Raw genomic sequence first — 26,596 nt, forward strand, 5'->3', positions numbered from 1 at the left:
AAAACGTTCTTCCTTTGTTCTCATGTAACATTACGGGAACATTTTTTTATAGAACATTCTATGATTTGTCACCTCTCAACATCACCAAAACATACTCAGAACGTTACAGTTACAATATTATGTCTTAGTCAGCATTTACCCTTAAAGCAACATTATTTAAAAGATACACATCCTCAAACGTTCTTTGAACATTATATTAAAAACGTTTATTAAACATTATTGCAACTTCTAGGTGATGGAAGCCAATGTTGTGGGAACGTTCCCTGTTAGCTGGGGAGTTACGTTCCCTGTACTAACGAATCGTTAGCTACGAATCGAAAGCTAACTTCAGCGTCGTCTTCTAACGGCTATTTTGGACCATTGACGCCTTTGTTCCGTTTAGTTTAATTTTAAAACACAAAACTAGTTATTTGTTGTGAATTAACGCTTGCTTAGGGTTTATTAAGCCAAGGTTTTGTTCCGGGATGTTTTAGGTCGCTGTGCGACTCTCACAGTTTGATTTTTGTGGCCCTACTTGTTGCGAAAAAAAAACTCTTTATGTGATACTCTTTCTCCGTTGTGAGGGTAAATTGTTGCGCACATATGTCCGGAGGGTAATGTAGTTTTCTGTCGGTGTGTAGTCCTCTCTGCACTGCAGTCAGCGCCACTTTGGCGTAGGAAGGTCACGTTACAAAGTGGGTCGGCACTAGCTGCCGGAGAGAGGAGGACTGCGCAAAAACCACGGCCCGGATTTGTGCTTGCTTGACGTCATGGGGAGCCTCAGACCTCTCTGACAGGATCCGACACCGAGAAGGAGCACCGGGGATGCGCGACCGACAACCAGCGGGCCGGGAGATGTCGACGAGCACACGGCTGTAACGTCAAGCAGAGACACGGAGATTTTGTCCACCATGAGAGCGCCTCTGCGCCGGTAAAGAGCTGAGTTCTGCCTCAAAACGAGCTGTTGACCGGGGAGGGATAAACGGCCGGAGAACTAATCCCCAGGACGGTCACATTCACGGCGGGGCTCGGACCCGATAGAAATGGACAGGGCAGCACGAACTGGATTAAATGGTAGCGAGTGAAAGAGACGAACAAAGCGACCCTGCAGTGTTATGCCCGTTTATCCGTGTGCTCTTCATTTGACTGGAAATGGGAGCTTTAACAAGCAGACAAAACATAGGCGTGGAAGAAGTGGACATACCGTCCAGTTCGGTGTACCGTTATCCACCGAAATCTGGTAAGTGACACAACAACAGGTCACACTGGGGACGGGCAGCTGTTACATGCTCTAATACACGCTTTAAAGCTTACTGCAGATGGTTTATCTTGTGCTTTTATGGGGGGATGGAAAGTAGACATCACCATCAAAACCATCACCATCTTACCTTTTATAGCTGCAGGCCTGCAGGGCATCTGAGCCTTTAACCTGGAGTAGCTACCTGTGGAGAGAGGGGGAAGACCTGCCTTTTCTGTCTTTCAGCTCCACAGATTCAAATTAGACCTTTGCCTCTGTTTAATGTTAATTTATTGCATTTTTCAGCGTGTACTTTAATATATTTCTCGCGCTGCAGCATTGTTGAATTTTCCATGGAGGGATGCTGATTGCAACACAGGGGTACATCTACTTTGATGCATGCATACATGCACATTTGTCCTTTTGCAGAGTGTCAGACACATAATTGGGATTGGCTCTCATTTTAGTGCATCTATGAGCATTTCTTAGCAGAGAGCTGGACTTCATGGCATCATGACTGCCTCAGTCTGTCTGCAGAATAAATAAGTCATGATGGATCCCAAGAGGATGAAAATGAAAAGACCAACATCGCCATTAGCAGCAGACGTTTTGTCTAGAAGTTATTGGTGTGTTCAGTGTACATGAGGGGTTTTTTTTAAAGTGGAAATACTACTGCAACCCATGCTTTTTATTAGCTTTTAATGTATAGTCAATCTTTCGATATATGAAATGCCAAAATAGTGCAAAAATATGTAATTTGTAATTTCAGAATTAAGGCAGATACCTTCCAAGTGCTCCAAAAGAGACATATTTTAAATTTAACAGCTACGAAATACTCAATATTTAAATTTAAACAACACTGAATTCAAAGCTTTTTAAAATGTTTTACTTTGAAAACTACATCTGAATGTATTTGTTCTGAGTTCACCTCTTTAAAATTGAAATAGGAAATTTCCTGATTTGCTGTTTCAGAAGCTGAAATTAAATATATTTTTGTTAACATTCAGAAATTCAAGTTTTAAAATTTTAACAATTAAAATTAAGCTTGCTCAAATGTAATTGGTCAAATTTATATTAAAAAAAATCAAATAGAACATCAGTCAAATGCAACCAATCAAATTCAGATATTAAAGTTGAAAAGTCCTTTCTATTTTTTTGGTCTTTTATTTGCTTCCATTTAAAAGCCAAAAATATAGAGTTTTTATAAAGGTTACATAAAATAAAACAGTGAAAAGCAGAACATCTTTACATTTAAGGCGCTGTGTTTAGAGAATGTTAGCTATATTTGCTTTATAAATTCATTAAATGATCAGATTTTTACAATTGATTGATTTCATGATGTCGTTTTTTTTTAAGTTGATTATTGTGCAGCTAACTGCAATAATTTTAAGACAAATACAATAATAGATCTCTTTCCCGGTTATCAAAAGTCATCATCTTGAACTTATTTTCTCAATTCATTATATTAATCATTTAGTCAATAAAACTTTAGAATAAAGAGAAAAGCGTCCATGATAATTTACAAGAACACAATCTGACATCTGACCAACAGTCCAAACCGAAAGATATTCAGTTTACTATCAGAGAAATTTATGAAAACCAACAAAAATTCACATATGGAATCAAAACGGAAACTTTTTTGTCATTTTTGCTTTAAAAAATTCACATTTTCTGTCCATCCACTTATTGTTTCAGCTCTAATCAAAGCTCATAACACCCATCTGATTATTATCCTGTGTATTTATCCTCTGATCAGTTATTTTTTTGAGTAAAATCATTTGGCAGAAACAGAAGATAATTCATATGTTTTCTTTAGTTTATAATCATCTGAAAATAAGTTGTGTTTTGGTTATTTTAGAAAGAGCTGTTTATTTCTACACAGGGAGCGGGTCCTCGTCTGTGTTGCAATGCCATATTTCTACAGTAGACAGGGCCATTTGAGTTTTCGTGTTTTTGTGTTTTTGTCTTGGTAACGGTAGTTAAAAGCCCCTCTGTGACGAAAGTGTATGAAAAACACCTTTTTTATGCGAAACTTATTTATTCTATAGGCATTTAAACAAAGTTTTGTGGTGGAGTTTATGATGTTACAAATTTAAAAAATTGACAGAAAGATTTTGATTTTTATTATAAATGCATATAGGTTCTAGATATCGGTTTCTGGTTTCATTAACTACTAATAATCGGTATCAAATCGGCCCTGAAAAACCAATATCAGTCAACCCCCTAAAAATCAGGCATCAGCACCTGTATCAAATATACCAAACTTTACTCTTTTTATTCACAAACTGTCCTTTGGACCTGGAGCTGACCTCTGTGTTTTGAGTCCGTCTTGTTATTGTGCCTCTATGTGACAACCTCAGTGTGTTCAGCTCCCCCGCCGGGGTTTAGCCGTAATCCAATATTACCATCACAGAATCATATTGTGAAGAAATGATGTTATTGCTTCTCAATTCTATCAAAGCAAAGACATAAAGTAAATGAAAATCTCTCCGAAAATGAGACCTGGAACAGAATCAGGGACTAGAAGCAGATTTAATTATAGTCAGATGTGAGGTGTTGGGCTTTTTTTCCCTGATATCATAACAATATGTCAGTTTTAAAGTGATATTAGGCACCGAGGAATGAATGAAAGGGAAGAAAACGGCTGCCTTGTGGCTGCCGTTAGCGTCTCTCTCACCATGATTTAGCTGAGTTAGTCCCAGGCTGAATGAATTTGTGATATAACAGTCCTGGTTGCAGCCTGGTGGTGGTGGGAGGGGAGGAAGGTGGCAGCGATGGCTGCTGGTGAAACCGATCTGTCAGCCCCAGTTCCTGTTTCTGGGATCTGGTGACAAAGCCTCGGCCAAGCTCGCCTCTCCCACCTGCTGTAAATAATAATAAGGTGACGAAGACGAGAGAGAGGCAGAGAGAGCGGCGTCACCGTGGCTTTTTTTAGTTCATGATTTGTCGTGTTATGGATTTTTTTTTCTACAGCGTGAATGGCTCTAATATCAGAGCATCCTTCCTCCTCTCCAGCACTAATAAGTGTGAAAGATGCCAGACGAGATGTCCTCCCAGCAGACACACGACTCGCCCGTCCAGCATGTGTTTAAAGACTCCCAACCACCATTACAGTCTTATGATATCAGCTCAACCTGTGATTAAAAGGCAGAACGTATATTTAGTTTTGTTGTCATCCACCCAAAGTCTTGGTAAACAGCTCGGTACACACAATAATAAGTGCCGTCACAGATGCTTTTCAGGAATTCAGTTGTCCTCTTGGAGGAAAAACTCAACCTTTTCACGTCTTTTGTAGTCGTAGCTGCCGCTCGCACTGGATGATTTGAGGATGTAAAGCTGGAGCAGTTTGAGGGTGACTGGAGGTGTCTCTGAATAACAGCGCCAGCAAAATGGTTCAATTATTTAAGGGAAATATCAATATTTCATTCCAGAGAAGTGCACAATGGGTTGAATTTGCATCTGGCAAAAGGGTGATGACTCAAAATTCTCCTCTTTTTGTCCGTTATTGGGACATTGAGGGTTATTGAGGGTTAGATGATGTTTCCATTTATTGAACTTTCCCATGAAAATTGAGACTGTTGCCATTTAGTTTTTGCTCACTAATTAAATAGCTGAAAAAAAAAACAGTTCTTGACACTATGTATCCATCTTCTTTTGTCTTGTTTCAAATTTCGGCCGCATCGATTTATTACGGCAGAATTTTATGTTTTCAAGTGAGAAAAATTAAATTAACTTGACTTAACTTAATTAACTTAAATTGACGTTTCATGTTACGCACAATTTTCTTTGAGTTTTTAAAACATTTTTTTCTTAAAAAAATCAATCAATAAATTGTTTGAAAGAATATACAAATGAGAGTTTATGAAAGAATATAAAAATAACAACTTTATAAAGAAGAAAGACAAATCATTTGTTGATCCTGTGAATTGTACCAGGAATTACATTTGTCAATTTGACACATAATTTTGTAAGTCAAGGAAGTCACAGTTTGTCGTAGCAAGGCCATGTCGTTCTCACTCCTGACGTCTTTGTCAATAACATGTTTTTCAGATGATGAGATGCTTTTTTTAAATTTATTTTTAAATGTAAGTCTCTCTCTGTCTCTCTCTCTGTACAGGCAGTTACTTCGCCAGCCATTTCATCATGGGGGGAGAGAAGTTTGACTCCACTCATCCGGAGGGTTACCTGTTTGGGGAAAACACAGACCTTAACTTCCTGGGGACCAGACCTGTGGCGGTAGGTGTTTTCACACACAAACAGCCGAATTATACGTTAAAAACTCCAATAATGTCACCAAAAGTTAAACCCAGTCGTCACATAATTTTAGATGTTTAACTTTACATTTATTGGGAGTATTTAAAGGAAGACGCAGAGTTGAGATTAAATGTTTTTGTCAGCTGTTCTTTTACAACCTGTAGCTGCACTTTACTAAAAAAAAATACAAACAATTAAAAACTGAAAAAAAACTGCATGATATCCAGATGAATAAAAATAAGAAAGAAATGTGTCCGGAGAGGTCAAGAAGGCTTATACACATGGATGCCCCCTCAACCTGATAACAACAAACAACAACAACAACAGACAAAAATTAGAAAATCACAGGTAGATACAACAAAGGATAAATGACAACAAAGAGCACAGAGCAGAAAAAGTAACCAGTCAGTTAACATTTGAAGAGCACAATGCAAAGATTAAACAAAAAGGATATATATATATATATATATATATATATATATATATATATATATATATATATAGATAGATAGATAGATAGATAGATATATATACATACAGTATAGATAGAAGTATTATATATAAGCATTGTCTGCTATTTATAATCTAGCCATCTATTTTGATTATTGTGTTTTAAAATATGAAAAATATCAAACAATCTGGTGTTATATCTTGAAAATGTCTTGTTTTATTTAACCAGCAGTCTAAAACCAGAGTTAAATAAATCACATTTACATAAAACAGAGAAAATATGCATATCGTCACATTTGAGAAGAAAAAAACTTTTTTTTGCATTTTGGTCCGACAGATGACTTCAGAAATAACTTCATGTTGATCAATCAATCGACCCAAAGGTGTAGCCGTCTCCTCGTCATTAAATCACTGAACAGGAGTTGATACATTTCGGCACCAGAGACTCCTGCAGTGTCAATTAGCAGCTTTCAGCCTGTCACTGATTGAAATTTATTTCAACGTCTCGTCCTGTCAAACTAATTAAAAGTGAAATGACAGCGTGCCGGCTCAGAGAGGCTGATAAGCGGCGGCTCCTTCAGAGGCTTCGTTCAACCTAATCGTGAACCTGAAGGTCAAACTAATGAGAGCTGCAGATCAAAAAGAGCTCGAGTCCGCAGAGGAAAGAGCGAATTCGTCACAGACTGAAAGCCTCGAAGGGAGAAAAGTCCCTGACGAAGTGGAGCTGATACGGAGAGACTGCTAATCTCAGTCGCACGGCTGTTTTTGTCTAGACTGGGGCTAAAATTAGGAGTGCAGTTTTTTCTCCTGATTATGTGGGTGTTTATAATCCTCCTGTGGGCACAGGATGCAGCTGGTGATTTTTTTTTCTTGTATGTGTGTCTAAAGCTTTACCAGCATTATATAATATTTGGTAGTTTCCAAGCAGATGGTGCCGCCGAATCATAAAACCAACCGCAGTTGTTGTGTTCTCAGTCTCCTGCAGCGCTCTACAAATATGATAATGGACGAGGCTATATTTAGGGTTTATTTCTACCAGAAACTCCTGCCCGAAGCACACAGATACATTCAAAATTGATTTTCAGCCATGCGAGCAGCAGTGACGGTCAGTCAGTCCTCTTCATCCCGGACTGAAATATCTAGACAATTATTGGAAGGATTATCATGAAATTAATGATCCCACAGAGGATGAATTTTGTGACCTTGGTGAGGGTTTAACATTGTGTGCTCTGTAGGAAAAAAGACAAAAGACTCAATTGTGAGTGAAGGCGTCATCATTTTTAACTATTATTAAAAAAACCAGAATAGATCTTTTGCTAACAAACTTTGATCAGCTAATGAGTTTTTCAAGATTATCTTGTTATAAATGTGGATTTTTGTGTTTTGTCAGTGAAGTAACTGTACCCATTTTTTGCTAGCATGGCTGTAGTCTGTTGGTACAACGCTGACAAACAGAAAAGAAACAGAGCTTTTGATTTTAGTCTGAGTATGTGTGAGGAAATACGGACTGTGGCTCTGATGTTTCTTGATTTCTAACACGTTATAAGACCCGCAGTGTTACCTGTGAGTCCCTTAATGAATGGTTCTTTCTTTTCAGCATCTGTTACTCCGTGTGTGTTTGCTTGTGTAGTTTACAGGCGTGACTCCCGCTGTGCCCGCATGTGTTTAGGGAGTGAATATGGTGCCATTCACAGCCACACAAATATACACACACACACCACACACACACACACACACACACAGACAGATGAGGGGTTGTAGTGTGGAGGTATCTGACCACATCCTGCATGTTTCTCCTCCAGTGATCCTCAAACCACCTCAGCTCTCCTCTTTCGCTCAGTCAGCAACTTCAGGCTTCAAACACACAACAAGAGTGCTGAGAGTCGGGCCATAGACAGGGTTCGTACGGTCATGAAAAATCTGGAACAGACATGGAATTTGCAAATAGCCCTCTCCAGGCCTGGAAAACTTTTAGAAAACTAAATATATCCTGAAAGTTTTGGAAAAGCTGTGTATTATTTTTTCCACAAACCTGTATTATAACACATAATATGATGTAGGACCGTCGGAAAGTTTGAAAGTTTAAGAGACAAAAACATTGCCTTTTTTGGAAGGCATGTTTTCTTTAAAAATCAGCAAAACATTAAAAAAATGCCAACATTTTTAAAAAGAAAACATTCCTCCCAAACACGGATTTGGAGAGCATGTTCTTAAAAAATCAGCAGTATTACTTTTGTCTTTAACAATGGCCAAAAAAACTTTTCAAACCAAATGGCCAACAATTTTTTTACGAAAGCATGTTTTCTTTAAAAATCATTTAAATCACAAAATAAAACACTTAAGTCCCTTCCCAGTGCTTAAAAAAATATTTGACATTTATTCTATTTTTTGCACCGCTCACTCCCATCTCATCAATAACGAACACTCCCAAAATTATATTCAAACATTCAGTTCTAATCCTGTTCTGAATTCATTTATTTTTATAATAATATATATTTTACAAAGCTATGAATTAGTAATGAAAAAGAACTGATAAGGAAAATCAATGGTCAGAGGTTGTATGGTCTTTAAAATTTGACTCAAAGTCATGGAAAATTCGTGTAAATTAATTGGTAAAAACGTATATGAACCCTGCATAGACTGGGTCAAGTTTAAAGGTTATGTGTCAAATTGACATCAGTTTTTAATATTTGGGTTGCTCACATGAGAAAATTGTGAAAAAGAAGGTATTTCTCATCCTTATCTGTGACTTGACACTATCAGGATCCCCCTGACGTGTTAAACTTCACCCATCTGGTCTTTGAAATGCAGAAAGGCTCTGTTTGACCCTGGCCTGTTTTACACTCCTGTGGTCCCTGCGTGTGCAGAAATGTGCCTAAACACTGTCTGAAGTGTCAGCCTCGTCCCTGGAAAGACACAGTCTGAGCAGATTTTTAGCTGCGGGCTCAGCACTTGTCAGCACGGATCTCGCTGGTGCTGACCAACTGAAAACACTTGTGTTAAGGTTAAAGCAGGAGCAGCCGCGGTCACCGTGTAACCCTGAATTCCCTGCGGTGAAGAGAGGAATGCTGCGGCGGTTTGAGGGAAGATGAATGCCGCTACTTTTCAGTCTCATAACATGTATTTTACATCTATAATTTGTTTTCTTTTTGTTTTCAGTTCCCGTACGCAGCCCCTCCACCTCAGGAACCAGTAAAGACGTTACGAAGCCTTATAAACATCCGCAAGGACACGCTGCGGCTCGTACGGTACGCACCTCTATCCGCCAAAACGTACACCTAACCCCTCATTACACCACTGTTGACTAATTTTATGTCCACTGAGCTTTTTTTAGACAGCAAGCCACAACATCTAATTTAAGGTGTCATGTTCATGCGTGTTTTCACGTTATTCAAACTTTTTTTTAGGAATGACAAAATTATATGTAACAATATAAAATCCAATTACAAAATTCAAACACAAAAGCACAAAATCCTGAAAAAATCACAAACACTTACATACACAAAAAATAATGTTATAACAGATATAAACATGAATTGCACCTGACATATATTTCTCACATGCTTACAGTGTGTGACCCAGTACACCTCACAGGTCCTACTCTATTTAAATTGATCTTTAATTTTATTGTTTGTATTATTTTATTCTCTTACCATTTTTAAAAAAATATTTGAATCTATTTTAATGTATTTTTATTTTAGCTTTTATTGAGCTATTTTATTATTATTATTATTATTAATATTATTATAGCTTTTAATTATTTTAGCTTTCAAAACTAATTATTTATTTTTTATTTTGTCATTATTTGTATTCTTGTTTTGTCTTGAATGTATTTTTATCTAGTTATTTAAATTATTAAATATTTTTAATTTTATTTAATTTATTAAATATATATATATTCTTCATTATTTTACTGTCTCTTATGCATTGGTCTTAAATTGTTACATTGCTGTGTTTTTAATTTTTCTGACATTTCTGTTGTTTTCACAGTCCACATGTTTGATTGATCGGTTGACAAAAAATATGGAGAGCTATTCAAGAAATGACTTCGGATGTGTTCATTACATGACTTTAAACAATGAATCAATCCACCTGTTGCAGATAATTTCTCTGTGATTATTGCGGCTTGGAGCACTCTAACTGGTTTTCATGCCTGTTTTATAAATGCACACTCTTTATGACTCCAACCAGAGTAAATGGAGTTTGGATCTTGCACAGCTTTCTGTTTCCTTCTTTAAAATCATCCTAATCTCCTCTTTCCCGACCCACAGGTGCAGCGAGGACCTGAAGCTGCCGGGTGACGAAGCAGCAGGGAAAAACAGGGCGTGCTACAACGTAGAGTTCACCTTTGACGCCGACACACAGGTGGCCATAACCATCTACTACCAGGCCATAGAAGAGTTTCACAATGGAGTGCCAGTGTAAGTGGAAGCATGCGTCCTGGTGAACAAACAACACTGGATGCATGTAAATAAAAATGATAAAATACACTAAAACAAAGAACTCCTGCACACTGTCACTCACACTTTATTTGGAACAAGAACAACATTTCAGTGCAGAATATTAGTAATATTATTGTGCTGGAGTTCTTTGTGCGATGATAATCAGCCCATGGTCTTCTCCTACGCACCCTCTGACCCTCAGGTGTGCAGAAATTTTGCTTTTTATTGGTAAAATCTAATAACTAATGACTATATCAGTAAAATTGTTTGTGTTACTCTATGTGTATAGACTCCGATGTCTTTAAATCGCAGCTTTATTAATGTGCCTGCTGATTTATCACTGAACACTCAACTGTCTGCAATCAAGAGACTGCACTCACCCGAGACGAGCACTAATTACTTCCACTGAAATGTAGAAAATGCGTAACATTTATTTTGGCATAATATTATCAAGTAGCTTTGCACTGGGAATGCGACGCATCCTTAAAGACTTTATTGTGAGATATTCACTGTGACGCTGTTTTCTCACGATGGATACGCTAAAGTTGAAGTGACATAATCTGTCGTTAGAGAGAAAAAGTCAAATCTTGCATCTCTAGTAAATATCAAAAGAGGAAAATCTGTTGCTTTTCAGTCATCAAAAACAGAAATAGAAATATAGGCTTGTATAGAAGAGGGAAAAAAACAACATTTCCATAAATATATCATGCAGACACTCATAAGTCATTCCAACATGGTCTTACATATCTCATTCATATCATGTATATATTATACATCAGTATTTGCATATCTTGCATAAAGAGCCACCTGTGATTCCAGCGCTGCTCCTGCAGGGTCCAGGAGCTTCCACATCAGAGAATAAAACCTTTAACCCCTTGAAACCTGAGCAAATTGGCTTCAAAAACATGTAACTTCAGAAGACATTAGCTGAAATGAGCAAAGAATAGGTAAAAAGTAACAAAAAATTACCTGACAGTTAGCACACACAAAAAAAATTCTGTCTCTTTCTCTTCTTTCATCCGCTTGTCAAACTGCAGCAGGTATAACCGATCACCTCCTGATATTGATAAGCTGAGTGATCTATCATTCACCCGCATTTTGTCTGTTGACTGTCTGTGCATCCCCTGCAGTTACCTGCCTCAGGACAGCTCTCTGCAGTCTGAGACGGTGCACTTCAAGAGGGGAGTGTGCCAGCAGTTCTGTCTGCCCTCACACACCGTCAACCTCAGCGAGTGGGCCGACGAGGAGGTAGGCAGCTCGCGTCTGTCCGCTGAATACTGAAACGCGCCTGTTCGAGGCTGAGCTGCTGCAAAAACATTTTATACACAAGGTCAGATAGATATCAGCTTTGTCTCTGTCCTCAGCTGCTGTTTGATATGGACAAAGAGGTTTTCCCCATGGTGGTGCAGGCCGTCGTAGACGAGGGGGAAGGTGAGTTTATCCCACCGACGGCCTGATGTTGAAGTTAAGCTGCAGAATTTAAAGCAAAGACGTGTCCGCTGTGTTTTGTCTTTGCAGAACATTTGGGCCACTCTCACATCCTGCTGGCTACGTTTGAGAAGGTAAGAAAGACGCTCTGTATCAGAGAAACTGTGCCAGGCATGATGTGTTTGCAGGAATTTCGGTTTTCAACAGAGATTACCAGGGTGCTCAGATAGAGATTTTTTTTTTCCGTAGCTATTTTGATCATTGATAAATAGTTTGAGTGAATATTTCAATTATAATATGGATAATGTGCTGAGAATATGATACAATGCAATGTATAAAACTAGTATGTTGTTAAAAATATAAATATGCGTGCAAAGCTACAACAATGAACAACAAGATGCACATAAGCAAGAATAGAAATAAGAATATGTATAAAATATACATGAACTGACATCAGCATAAAGACAAATGCTGCTGTGTGGTGTTGAAATAAATCTCGTCTTGTTGGGGAATCATCACACATGAGCGAAATTCATTCATTCTTTTATTCATTAGCCGTAACCGCTTATCCTCTCAGGGGTCGCACGGGGCTGGAGCGTATCCCAGCTGACACCCTGGACAGGGGACAGACTCTCACAGGGCCGACACAGAGACAGACAGACAGACAGACAGACAGACAGACAGACAGCCAGTCACACTCACGTTCACACATACAGCTAATTTTAGAGTCACCAATTAAGCTGCATGTCTTTGGCCTTTGGGAAGAAGCTGGAGAAGTCAGAGAAAACCCACACTGACACAAAGAGAACATGTAGACTCCACACAGACAGCCCCCCCCACCCAAAATTCAAACCCCCCCCCAGCCCACCCCGTCCCAGGCTTACCCTATATTAGATAAAACAATTAATAGCCGAAATACGTTGTCTCATGAGTGCTCATTAGCAAGAACTCCGATCCCTCGTTTCTTTTGGGAGAAGATTCAAACTGCTCTCTGATGTCAAACATGCACATGTAGGAACAAAAGAAGTCCTCTACACCGAGTGACAGTTCAGTCAAGTGTCGGTCAAATATAAACAATGCATATGAATAAAAAATAAAGGGACTTTTTGGAATACATTAGACAAAATAGTCAATAACTGTTGCTTATTTGACAGCACATGGACGGGAGTTACTGTGTGAAGCCTCTGAAGCAGAAACAGGTGGTGAGTACACCTTCTTTTCTACTGTCTTCCTTTATTGTAACTTTTTTTTTTGCGTTTTTGAAAGACAAAGACATACCAAAGCTTTATTTCTCTCTTGAACATCACGCCTGATCCCACGAGACCTGCAGCCTTTATTTTTCGCTGTGTTCCCTCTCCCAGGTGGATGGAGTGAGTTATCTACTGCAGGAGATCTACGGGATCGAGAACAAATACAACAGCCAAGAATCAAAGGTAAGTATCACACGACAGGCTTTTCTGTCTGATCATCTTTGAGTGCGTCACAATTGAAACGGCAGTGCAGCAAAATAAATCAGTGTAACTGTCAGGCTGTAGTTGGCTGGATGACTCTTTGTTCCTACCATTTAACTGTTTGGGTTTTTTTTCTCTCCAGGTTGCTGACGATGAGATCAGTGACAACAGTGCAGAGTGTGTGGTGTGTTTGTCGGATGTGCGAGACACACTCATCCTGCCGTGCAGACACCTGTGTCTCTGCAACGCCTGCGCCGACACTCTGCGCTACCAGGCCAACTGCTGCCCCATCTGCAGACTGCGTGAGTTCCAACCAACGATGACGAATTTCTTTCCAAAATGAGAAAATGATTTAATTTGATACAAGCTGCCTCCCAAGCAAAACCTGGATCGACATCACTCTTCTTATGCTGCATTCACATGCCTTTCACTAGTAATTTAGCCAAAAAAATGTGGTGAAAAGGGTGAAGAAAAATGATATTATTAAAAAAATCTGCAGGAGAAATGTCTGTAGAACCATATTTGGAACGATCATAAATTAATATTTTTAAAATTATTTTACAGAATTGTTAGAATTTTAAGCACCTTGTATTTAGGTAATTTCCTTGTTTTTTGTGTTTTTTATTTCCAGCTTTACTGTCTTTTTTTGTATGCTAATTTTGAGGTAATTGTCTTGTACTTTTTAATAATTACTTGCTCAATTCTGGGTCATTTAATCTCTTTTAAGATAATTTTTTGGCTTTTTGCCTTAATTTGACAGGACAAGGGGAAGCAGAAAAGGGCAGGTAGTGAGGGGATGACATGCAGCATTTTATTAAAATTATTTAATTTGCAGAATGTTAAACATTGTTGCCTGGCAGGAATCACAGTTGAAGTTTTTTAGACAATTAAAAGAAGAAGTGCACTTTTTTTTTATGTCTGCCCACTGACAGGCAAATTCACAAAAGAGTTGCACAATTTTGCGGCAGTTAAACCTGCACAAGGAAGACAAAAAGAAAGCCTGTAGTTGTTTAAGAACCTGCTAACGCTGAAATGCACTGGTAGTTTGTTTACCTCAACGCTATATCTTCAACGTCATCTCGGCTTCAAAAGACATCCATGTAAATGCCGTAATATTAGATATACAGAGTTTTTTAATCTCTTTTTATTGTCATATGTTGTTCCTTAAAGCATTCAGAGCTCTGCTGCAGATCCGAGCCATGAGGAAGAAACTCAGTCCTTTGTCACCCACCAGCTTTAACCCCGTCATCACTTCACAGACCTCTGACTCGGAGGAACACTCAGTAAGACAGAGCTGACACAAAAAATAACACATTAAATATAAAAAAAATTACAATAATTCCCAGTAATCTCACCAGTGTCCTCTCCTGGTCTGCAGGCGTCGGAGCACATCCCTCCAGGCTACGAGGTGGTGTCTCTCCTGGAGGCGCTGAACGGCCCCCTCAACACCTCCGTTGTGAATCCTCCCCCTCTCCACTCGGGTCCCAGCCACGTCTCCGGAGTGCTGCCTCCGTACAGCAGCGAGCCTCACCCGGCGCCGGCCCGCTCGCTCTCCCCTCTAGACCACTCCAACTCCAGTCAGGGACTCAAACTCAAGAAGAGCGGATCGAAGTGAGTCGCAATGATGGGCAGAGTTTGCTTTTGTCACTTTTTAGGCCGATCTATACTCTTTTCACGTACGAAAATAGATTTATAGACTGTCACTGCCCTCATACTCTACAGTGCATCCTTTATGTTGCCATGGATACAGCCAATAGAGGGCAGATTTCAGATTTTCTGAAAACATGACAAAGGTGAAGGAGGTCATAATAATGTATCTTTTAACAGAGACAGGGTTACAGATGGCGGTGGTCTGTGGACCCATTAATTCCTAAAAAAAAAAAAGTGACCATATGGTCGTGCATATTTTATTTTCTCAACAAACACTTATTTACATTTTTCAAATTACTGTATACCAAAGTTTTTTCATGTGCCCCCCAGTTAGTGCCCCCAAGGGTGACGTTAGCCATGGTTTGAATCACTGCTATAGTCTACACTCTTATTGTTATATCTCGAGTATGTCTAAATAAAGAGAAAGTTTATGCAAAAAAAAAAGCTGCTGATTTTGTGCTACAGTTTCCAAAAATGATAAAGAAGAAAAAAACATAAGGTATGGACGGCTATGTTTCCATACACAATCTAAACCTGTGTTTGCACTCAAATTTACATTTGTCTAAAACTATTTTTTTAGTTTTTTGTGCCATTGTTTTTTTTTTAATCTCATTTGGAGCATAAAAAGAAAAAAAAACTTTTTAACTGGCTTTTTAAATAGAAACAGTGTTTCTCATTATAACCTCATCCTGCTGACATAAATGTTTTTTAACTGTCCCCGTGTTGTTACAGTTCGGGTACAGGTGCATTAAACCCACTCCTGTTATTTCTGTCTGAAGCTCGATTTTTATGTTTATTTTAGGTCACTTTCCCAGAATTCCTCTGTGCTTCCTGAAGAGGAAGATGAGAAGTCTTGCAGCGAATCAGAGGCGTGTCGCCACAAACTCACCGTGGACCAGCAGGAGGTGTGTGTGTGTGTGTCAGTGTGTGTGAGGCAAACAAAAAAAATACAGAATTATTCTTCCTGGTGTCAAGTATCGTCAAATGCTGTGGATGTGTGTGCGTTTTTTGTTTGTGTGTTTGTGTTTGGAGGATCATGTGGCGTCTTGAGCTCCTCTCTTACCGCCGCTCTCGTTGTTTTACAGAACGGAGTGACTCCAGACAGCGAGAACCTGACTCTCTCCTCGTCTGGAGCCATCGACCAGTCGTCCTGCACGGGAACACCGCTCTCCTCCACCATCACCTCCCCTGAAGGTACACACACAGGCACGCGCATACACACACACACACACACACACACACACACACACACACACACACACACACACACACACACACACACACACACACACACACACACACACACACGTTTGTCTCAACATACTTACCCTAAACAAGGGGACCAGGGATGCTTCTAACAGCGAGACGGTTTTAACAGCACCACTTCCACCGAGAACGAATGACCTAAGAGTCATGTTATCCATTTCTTGTTTAACCACTTCCTTACTGACCTTGAATGTGAAATTTCATAACTGCATGAAAAAGTATGCAGATTTTACGGTAAAAAAAACGGATTTTCAGGTATGAGAGTATTTTTTTTTTTATATTTTAAATTTTGTACTGATACTGTTGAAGTTAGAATAATGGAACTTGTTTAAGATTAAAGAATACTGTCAAAAGGCCCAGACACACCAAACTGATATCAAAGAACTAGCGGCAACGAAGGCCAACTATTGATAAGCGGAGGCGACCACTGTCTGTAATCGACATTCAAAAAAAACAGAAAACCGACTGTACAAATTCAAGATGCCAGTTAGCCCGACTGAACATGATATTTATTGTGCACTTGTGAACAGCAACACAAACAATTAGGAACTGTGTCTGCTGAAGAGCTCAATGGCTAAAAACATAAACGTACCTAATATGACAAGTTTTTTATTTTTATATCTCACTCCCTCTTCACTTTAATCCTTAATTTGCTTTCCTCACTTCTTTTTCTCCTCTCGTGCACTGAGTTGAACTGCCGATCAGAGTGATCAATCATCTCCTCCTTACATTCAACATGATGAATCAGCCGAAAAATAGCTGACAAGGGCCAGCTAGTGCCAGTGGTGCGAGACATGTCAAAAACTTGTGTGAAAGATGCTTATCTATGGCTGACAGATTGTGGCCCGCACACACACAGAACCAAATTCTGGAGTAGCACTGGAACAATGAATGTTGTTGTTATTTCCTATATGCAAAATATATGTTTATTTTTTCATGCTTCATACCGTATATACTGTAGTAGATGCTCATAATGTACTGAAGCCTCTTTCAAACACACTTCCTGTTAGATATATGTGATTTTTACATGTCAGTCTTACGTCTTCACTTTAATGTGAAAGCCTCAGCAGCAGTCAAGGTTGCACCTTGCTCATAAATATTTTCCAACTTAAGGCATGCCAAGGGCGAAAAACTTAAAAAGGCCTTGAGTCTGTTTCTGCAACAGACCTAATAAGATTTCTGTATCACTTTCAGCGCGGCACAAGTCTGAATTTACTGTCGGATTACCAGTCTTTCTGAGGACCCCCCAAAAACCTTACAATGCTTGAATTCATTCATCTAAAAATAAGGCCTTAATTGGCAATAAAGTGTCTTAAAATCATTTTTCAAAAGTCTTAAAATGCTAAGAAACTAAAAGTAGGATTTTTTGTATTGTTTTTTTCTGGTGTTGCACCGTAAAATCTCAAACTAACTGGAAACATCTGTTAAATTTTTTTTTTTGTTTTTAAGCCCCTCTCCGTATGAGTATTAAAGCAGTGGAATAATCCCACTTAAAGAGTGAGACACACAAATTAAATGATAAAAATCACCAATAAATGCTAGGTTTTTCCCAGTTCTAACCAGATGTAACTTTTTAAGTGGACCAAAATGCGTAATGTTTTATATTGCAATAAACATTTAAAAAAAAAATTGGTTCTTCTTTTTCAGTTTTGGTTATTATAAAATTGGTTTTAAATTTCACCCTAGGTAAAGGTAAAACCTGCAGAGAGAGAGAGAAATTGAATCTCATTCTGCCTTTCAACATCTTTCAGTCTTCATCTCTTAAGAGTATTAACATAAATAAAATCTGCTTTATAAACAATAAGAAACTGTGAATGAGCCCTTTTTAAGAGATTCATCTCAGTCTATAAAAACTATTTTCACAGTGCCAGCAGGGCGGAGGAGGTTACAAAACCTCCAGACGCTGCATGGAGCATTTTAACATAAATAAATCGTAAGCTTTTAACACCTCCGCATTTTACATTCGTGCCACTGGATCTGATCTGATGGGAAATCAGCTGGATGACTTTTCAGCACAAAACAGGAAGAGAGGGCTGTTGTTCCAGCTGGAATAAAAGGCTCAATGAAACAGTCGCTTCAGACACGTTTATCCTCTAATACTAAGCTAATCGTGGTGTTGTTGGCTTCCATGTCGTGCCGATGACAGAGGAGTAAAGTTAGGAGTAAAGTTAGGCAAAAGAAACCAGGATACTCTGAGCTTTAGACCTAGTTCACACATTTAAGGGGAAAATTAGAAATGTCACTTTTTCTGTGTTTTGACCTTTTGCTCACATGCAGACTGTGTTTTATGGCTCTGACACACCAAGCAGACTGACGGCTATCTGTCAATATTTGGCCGTCGGTGAGCGTCTGTCACTTTTGTTTTTGTGGAGTGTGCTCCTTTGTGACCTGGTTTTTGGCTGATTCAGCGTGATGAATCAGCGGCAGAGACGCCGGGACTCGTTGGTGCGAGAAATCACTCTGATTTTCAGTTCAGCTCAACATACGAAAAGATAAAAGGAAGTGAGGAAAGCAGCGTTTCATGTCATAGTGCCAGACGTATTAGCCAACTCTGTGGAGTGGGCGGATTCAAAGGTCTGCACCCTGGAAAGTGCTGGGAGGCATATTTTTGCACTTTAGACAGAGTCAGGCTAGTTTTATGCTAAGTGATGCTAATCAACCTCCAGACTTTAGCTCCACACTTTGTGCACAGAAATGGGAGTGTTATAGATCTTTTCGTATAATTCCCAGAAAGATGGTGAGTTACTGTAGCGCTTCCTTCCTAAAAATTTCTTCTTTGCCCATTATTCTAAAAGAACAATAATCTGCATTTTGTGCTGGTGGTAGTTCTGTGAGAGTAGGGATCACTTATTTTAATAAATGGTGGAAATCTGACTGGGCACCAAAAGAAAAGGTCGTTTGACCCCGAGCCCGCCCGTGATGTGTGTCTCCGTGTGTCTGTCAGACCCAGTGAGCTGCAGCCTGGTCCAGTCAGTGATGTCCATGGCCTCGTCCCACTCGCAGCACTCCCACATCAGCACTGACACCATGTCCTCCATGTCAGGGTCCTACCTGGCCGGGGCCGATGGCGAGCCCGGGGGGGACGAGGGGGGAGACGCCGAGGGCGAGGAGAACCAGGACGCCACCATGGAGAGCCGAGGACCATCGCAGCAGGACGGGGTGAGGAATCTATCGATGTCGAGATGGATGGAGGTGAAATTTGGCAAAATCCTGAATTTAATTGTAAACGTTTTGTCTCCTAATTGGACAGGAGTTTTCCCAGGAGCCAAAGGAACAAAACTACTCAGTGGCTGTAGAGGAGCAGGACTCAGAGGTGAGAGCACAGCAGTATTTATGCTTCTTGTTTTATGTATTTATCTAACTTTTACAAAGTTTTACAAAGCTTTTTTTCTGTTTTCTTCAGGGAAACGACGTCACTGAAGAGGACTGCTCCTCGCCATCTAATGGAAAAGGTAACTATGGTGACCATTGCTCACCTTTCACCTCAGACCCCCCCCCTCCCTTTGCATTTTGTTGCTCTCAGGCCATGTAAAAAAAAAAAAAAAAAAAAAAAAAAACACCTTTTCATACAAACTAAGGAAGGAGTGGTCGATCTAAATATGTTTGCTGTCTGTAAATCTTTTTTAATCATGGCTGAGTAATGACAACCCTTTCAAAATAAAGGGTTTATATGTCAGACATGTCCTTTAGATGGGCAGTTTCTTTCAAATTGCACGAAACGTTGGCTGAAACCACCACGACATGCAGCATCTGGACTGGAGTGAATGGCTTCTCATGCAGTTTGTGTGCACCAGAACCTCGGTCTGCTTCACAGTAAAGTCTCAACTCTCCTTATTAAAATATTGTCACTGACTGTCCCAGTGCGGTCTTTACCTGTGGTCACAAAACTGGACTGTATGTGGCGAAGACCGGCTCCCCAAATCTGAATCATTGACTCCGTTATGTCGTAGACTGTGACCACACAAGACACCAGAAAGCCCAAAGATACCGTCTGAGTCCCACCGCAGGAAACAGTCCTTTCACTCCTAATTTGTGAAGAGATAGACGGGAACATTAACTGCCTCAGGCTGTGTACTAACTCAGAGACTGGATCCTCCCAAGTCTGCATTTCAAAACCGAGTACATCATAACAACAGGCCCTTTCCAATTCAAAGGTTTCTCCAAATCTTTTAGAGAAATACAAGTTTGTTTGTTTTTTAGATTTATATCACGTTTCAGCTCATTGTTTAGATGTCCAGTGGCATGTCCAGACTTTTTTTCTGCCAAAAAATTATAGTTTTTGTGAGTTTAACAGCAAACGTGATGTGAAAATGACTCTATACTTCATTACTCAGCACAGCTCTGTCAAAAGTGCCTTTAAATAAATAAGTATTGTACTAAAAGAGACCAAACTGATATCAACCCTGCATCTTTCAGATAGAGGATCCAGCTTCTGAATGATTACACAGCTGACAAGTCCGACAGTGAAAAGTGTCTTGGAGTGACTTTTGTTTATGTGCTTCCCCTATTTTTCCCCTATTTCCTTATTGGTGAATTTTATAACCCGTAATCAAGTAACCGGCTACAGCATCGACTGATTCGGAGCATCCATTTATTCGCAACAGGAAATGAGCATGCACAGGCGTTGTGTGGTGTGCAGATGAGGTTCTGCTGCGACTGGCTTGCATTTGCATGATTTGCCCCTCTGTGTTTCTGTGTATGTTTGTGTGCATGTTTATGTGTGCCTGTGTATTTACTGTATGTGTATGAGGTTTAATATTTACGTGTTTGTGCTCCAAGAAAAGCTCTGCACCATTCGCTTTTTAGCTGCTGCATCATGAAGTGAAGGCTTCTTCTGCCATCTGTGTGTGTGTGTGTGTGTGTGTTTGTGTGTGTGTGTGTGTGTGTGTGCCCGCATGTGTGTGAAAGAGAGACTGATGGAGGACTAAAGAAAGTGTTGCTGTGGTGTGAGAGTGTGAGTCAATGACCAGTAAGGCTTGAAGTGAAAATAACAAGGTCACCCTCATAAGGAAACAGTTTGAAACTTGTAAATGTAAATTAGTTTCTCTGTGGATTGTGTGTGTGTGTGTGTGTCTGTGTGTGTGTGCCACCTGGGGCCAGACTGAAACAATCTACCTGTGAGTTACCGAATGACCTTTCAGTTCTTTAGGAGCCGAGCGGACCTGTGCTGCCTGACAGACTGTGAATGTGCACACGCGCTGTAGGATGTGTGTTTGCATCTTGTGCACCAGCAGCACTGCCAGACAGCTTCTGTATGTGCCCTGTCTGTGTCTCTGTGCTGAGCTGCCAATCATCCAGTCATCTTCTTCCTCATTAGCACACACACATGCTGCATACACACACACACACACACACACACACACTCAGGCTTGCTGCAGGCATGAGGCACTTGATGAAACATGTCAGTATCTGTTATCTGGCCATGCTGGGAAAGGCAGAATTGTTAGTATAAATTGTCTGGATCAGCTTTTTTCCTCTTTTGTAGGCTTACCTAATTAATGAGAAAATGGACACAAAATCAGGCAATCATTCACTCCAGTGTGTTGTGATTCAGTTTCAGAAAACACTGCATTAAGTGATGAGAGAAAAAAAGAAAATAAATGAGAACCAAGTGGCAGTTTTGAAATAAAACTGCAGGTAATTGTAATGATACAAGTCTGGAGGTTATGTTAAAATTTGTAAAATTCATGGAAAAAAACAAAATATAACATAAAATATAAATTTATGGAGTAAACATGAACATTTTTTTTCTTTGTCATTTAATTTATATTTATTTCATATATATTTGTTTATAATTATATATGATTTTTTAATATTTTATGTATTTTCATTTATTTATATTTTAATTTTATGTTTTAAAAAACTATTTTTATCCTTACTTTAATTATTTTTATTTAATTGCAGTTAATCAGATTGGGGTGTGTTAAAAATCTGCACATAGAAGAAAAATTAAAAAGTGGGAAATGTGGAAAAAATATGGTTTACGTTCTTATTATCAGGGTATCTATATATTTCACTGTATGTCAGGATAAAATGTAATTTCTGGAAAATCTTTAGAAGAACTGTTTATTATTATTTTATTGTGTTGATTAAAAAAATCATCACACTGATGCAAAGATATAAAAAGCACCACACACTTACCATCACACATTGTATATCACCTCTTTAATTAAAAAAAAAAATGTGTAATTGCAATTTTAAAAGCTGAATTTAATTTTTTTTAAATTGTGTGTATGATCACTAGGGTTGCAAATTTTAAGCACTTACCTTAATCGGTTATTGGTAAAATGAACACTTGATTCACTGATTAATTATTATTTGAAAAACAGTAATCTGAATTTTTTTTTTTTTTATGAAATTCGAATTTTGGATATGAATTTATGAACACTGATGAAAATTTGTTCATATTCACATCAAGATCAAGAAATTTCCGCTTTTAATTTCAAAATTTAATTTATTCTTAGTTTTTTAATTCAGAACAAATAAATGAAGATAAATGGTTTTCAAAGTAAAATATTTCAATGCTATGAATTCAGTGGTCTTTTAAGGTCAATGTTAAGGCTAATTAAAACACTTATGTCTCATATTTGCTTCCATAAACGTCTGCCTAAGACACTGAGGATCAGAGCAAATGAGCTGATTTTGTTGTCCCTAAGACTGTGTCCTTGATCTCTGACGTCTACGTCAGACTCATGGTGTTGAAATGCAGAAATATTCTGTCATTTGTTATTTTAATGATGCCGTTCCAGCATGGCCGACCTCACCCCTCCACCTCTGACACCCTCCTCTCACCCTGCCTGTCCCCCCTCCTCCTCCTCCTCCCCCTGCTGTGCCTGGCTGCTCTTGTTTGACCTTTGCCCTCGCTTGCAGGTGGGCGGAGCAGGTGTCCAGAGTTGGCCAATAACAATCAGGGCGTCGCCCTCTGTGACACGCCCTCTTTGGGGTTGGATAATGAGCAGGCTCCCGACAGCCGATTCGCCGGTGAGTGGCAACCTCTCGAACATGGACCGATGAGAGCTGAGGACTGGGCATGAGAGTGAGGGGGGGAAGTGAGGACGATGAGCGGGGGTAGCACAGAAAGAGTGCATGAGTCAGAAGAAATAAGGATTTCTGACACATTTACTAACACGCTGATGCAAATTAAAGCTAGAAAGAAACGATAAAAACAACATAAATGCTTAATTTAGCAGCAGTTAGTGACTATCATTGCCCAGCATGAAGATCCGGAGCCTTCCTTCTTCTCTTCATCCCTACCCTTTGGTGTTGTGGTGCTTCATGGCTTTTTCAGTAGCGGATAGCTGTGCACTTTCTCCCTCCTCTCCCTCCTTTAGCTCCAGCCCTGGTGTGTGCGTGTGTGTGTGTGTGTGTTTGTGTGTGAGTGCATCGTATCGTGCGTCTGACGAGCGCTTTCTGCATGCTGGTGTTTTCTCCCTGTGTGTGCAAAAGAGAGAAAAGGTCCATCCCAGAGTTTGAAGTTCATGTTCAGCGTCTGCCAGCTCCGAGCCGCTTTGCCAAAACATCTGCAACTCATTCTCACGGCCCTCCATCCTCCCTCCCTCCCTCCCCTCGTCCTCTCCTAATCCTCCTCCCTGCTTCCTAACACTCGGCGGGCTACTGCGATGAGAGCTAAAGGTGTCAATCTAGATTTACTATATTTTAATGTTTTGGTCGTTTAACAGTTTCGAGTTCAAACTTGCTCCACAGCCTTTAGCTCTGCATCCGTCTCGTAGCCCTCTTAAACCCCGATTTCATCCCCTCAGACCCGACATCACGCCTTTGGTCTTTTATGGTGGATGGTGTGACATGTTTTCTCTTTCTGTGTCGTAAAAGTGTTCTGTTATCTCTCTGTTTCTCTCCTTTTCCCCACCGTCATTCTTCACATCTTCTGCTGTCTTCCCCTGGACTTTTTTTCCTTCCTCTCTGTCTCTCTCTTCTCTCCTTTGTCTCTTTTCCTTCTTTCGCCTTCTTTCGGATGGACAGATGAGGAGTCGTGCCCAGTGCACATTGAGGACTAGGTATGGAGTAATGGCTAGATGGTAGCTCAGACTCCGGGGTCATATATTGTAGTTTGCATGCACCAGAACAATTTTTTTTAAAAATTTGCATTATAAGATCTGACAAAAAATACAGGAAACTAATTGTCTTAATAAAAGTCGAATTAAATGTATAGACTTTACTATTTTTTTTGTTCAAGAAGGAAATGAACACAGCATGTTTGTTTGTTTTAAGGCTGTTCTGTTTCTGATTCTCTCGTACGTTATATTTTCTGATTGCACAGTAACAGTTAAGGTGAGGCAGCTTTCGCTGCTGATGTTATTCATTATTCATATTCTCTGTGGTCAAGACCTAAAAGTATCAATAATTGATTTTATTCCCCGGTTAATAATTACCGTTATTCCCTGCAAGTCAGGACCATGATGGTTTGTGAGTGTTTGAGTTGCTTTTAACTGAAGTGACCTTCATTTCAGGACACGACTGCAGTGTAATGCACAGTGAAGAAATGTGCAATGTGTGATTATCTTGGGTCCAAATTACAGCTGTATAATATGCAATTTCTACAAAGTTTTGTGCAGATGAAGAAAAGTAGAGCATCCTGTCCTTTTGCAAAGGAAAAAGACAGCCAGTCTCAGTTTTAAGGATGATAACTGATCATGTTTTATCCAGATATGCGTATTGATCATTATGCTGCACCGAGAGAGTCCAGGATGCTGGTCTCCAGACTGCAGATCCAAACAAGACTGCAGGATGAGTCAGCAAATATGTATTAATAATTTACAGGATGAGAAGAGAGAGGGAGTTTGATCCATAAATACTCAGAAATGCTTTCTGTGACACGGATTTTGACATACACCAAAAAGTCCAGGTAAAACAAAATCAGTGATTTCTTTCTCAACACATCATACATAGCAGAAAATATTTGTTGAAAACATGAAAAGACTGAAAGCACAGGCGGCTTCCTTAGCAACCACAGTAACCTCCTGACCTGTGCTCTCACCTGTTTTATATTTTTATGGAAATATGTTTGTTTTTATTATAAAATCCCAACTTTATAAAAACCCAAATTGCAACTTTTGTCTTTTAAAACTAACGACAAAAACTAAGGAAAAAACGACTTTATTCTTGTAATAACCGTATGCTCGAAATTTACCCTTTTCTTTTCTTTAACATGGCCCTAATCCTCCAATCTAGGCATGAGGGTGAGTTGATGATGACTAAATTGTCATGTTTAGATGAATTATCCCTTTAAGCTACATGCTTCATCATTTATTCTTATGATGCAATGGAGCGAAAAAGAAAAGCCTCTTCTATTTGTCTTTTTTTTCTTAAAAATTAGTTGCCGATCAATGGGTATTGGGCTCTTGAAAGCAAAACTAACCATCCCCGCTTTTGGTGTTGGGACATGAATTTACAGCGGTGAAATACAACTGTGTCCTGAAACGTTTGATGAAATGTCTTTTGGATTTACATCATAAACCTCTCTGTCTCTCCTGTCTCTGTCTCTGTCTTTCTCTCCGTGTCTCCCTCTCTGTCTCTTTTTTTCTCTCTCCCTCTCTCTCTCCGTCAGGTCTGATGTATCTTGGGGGTTACCGGCCTGTTTTGGAGCCCCTCCCCCACCACACCTCCACCAGCAACATCAACCTGGAGGAGCAGGGGGCCGAGAACCGGGACGGCCAGAGTCCCAAACATCCTCGCCGCGGACCACTCATTGTGTAACACACCCAGACAAACACACACACACACACACACACACACAAAATTACACAGACTTCTCCGTCCGGAGTCAGCTCTTCTTACCCTGCCATAGCGCTGCATCGCTGGATACTGTCCTCACTGAGCAGGGAAACCCCACCTCCGCCTCCATCCGCCTGAACACCTCCTAGATTGATTGCTGGAAACTCCTCTCGTGTGAAAGAGGAGGAAGAGGAACAGAAGGACATCACATCTGTCGTCTGTGCACTTTTATCTCACAGGACATTTCTTTGCTTTTTGTCTGTGACCTAACTTGTGGGATTGTTTAGCCGACCGCTACGTTATTATTTATTACTGTAGGTTTAACCAATCAGAGCTGTGTATTGTGACACTATGCTGCTCCTCTCCTCCGTTTTCCTCTCCTCTATTACCAGCCAAACAGTCAGGGGCTACTGTGATCGGCAATCGGATTTATTACTAATGTACTTGTAATTCTTCTCTCTTATAAACTGTATGTTGAGTGAGTGTTGCGGGCACGATTTAAAAAGTCAGCTCACACCGGACTACCTTATAGCAAAGTGCTGACTCCTCTCCTCTGATCAGGGAGCTCTCGTCTCGCACGCAGCTTTCGACCTCTGCTGATGTTTTTTCCTCTCATTCCCGCCACGATTTTTCAACCTTGTGCTGAGTGCGAAGCGGTTGGACTCGCGAGGTTGGCGGAAGAGCCAAGAAATGGCGGCCAAACTGAA

At 39.7% G+C, this 26,596-nt stretch overlaps 1 protein-coding gene across 4 annotated transcripts; it reads left to right on the plus strand.

Moving 5' to 3' along the window:
* The first annotated feature begins 617 nt into the window (after positions 1–617).
* On the plus strand, positions 618–26,596 carry rnf157 (ring finger protein 157). Of its 4 annotated transcripts, XM_042507772.1 has the most exons (20): positions 618–1,219; positions 5,334–5,452; positions 9,080–9,168; positions 10,192–10,341; positions 11,493–11,610; positions 11,727–11,793; positions 11,881–11,924; positions 12,945–12,992; positions 13,152–13,223; positions 13,384–13,543; positions 14,412–14,524; positions 14,620–14,852; positions 15,694–15,796; positions 15,977–16,085; positions 19,102–19,316; positions 19,408–19,470; positions 19,561–19,609; positions 23,028–23,138; positions 24,138–24,172; positions 25,723–25,806. In XM_042507772.1, exons 1-19 carry the CDS (start codon positions 1,132–1,134, stop codon positions 24,170–24,172), a joined length of 1,986 nt encoding a protein of 661 aa, XP_042363706.1. In that variant the 5' UTR covers positions 618–1,131; the 3' UTR covers positions 25,723–25,806. The 4 variants fall into 4 exon arrangements, with proteins under 4 accessions (XP_042363706.1, XP_042363707.1, XP_042363704.1 ...); XM_042507773.1 differs by lacking the exon at positions 23,028–23,138; XM_042507770.1 differs by lacking the exon at positions 24,138–24,172 and having other exon boundaries at positions 619–1,219; positions 25,723–26,596.

This window comes from Plectropomus leopardus, chromosome 19, assembly GCF_008729295.1.
Source record: "Plectropomus leopardus isolate mb chromosome 19, YSFRI_Pleo_2.0, whole genome shotgun sequence".
NCBI lineage: Eukaryota > Metazoa > Chordata > Actinopteri > Perciformes > Serranidae > Plectropomus > Plectropomus leopardus.

Coding starts and splice junctions, on each gene's coding strand:
- rnf157 (XM_042507770.1), top strand. CDS start 1,132: ATGGGAGCTTTAACAAGCAGACAAAACATAGGCGTGGAAGAAGTGGAC. Junction 1,220..5,333: donor CCGTTATCCACCGAAATCTG/GTAAGTGACACA, acceptor CTCTCTGTACAG/GCAGTTACTTCGCCAGCCAT. Junction 11,794..11,880: donor CGTCGTAGACGAGGGGGAAG/GTGAGTTTATCC, acceptor TTGTCTTTGCAG/AACATTTGGGCCACTCTCAC.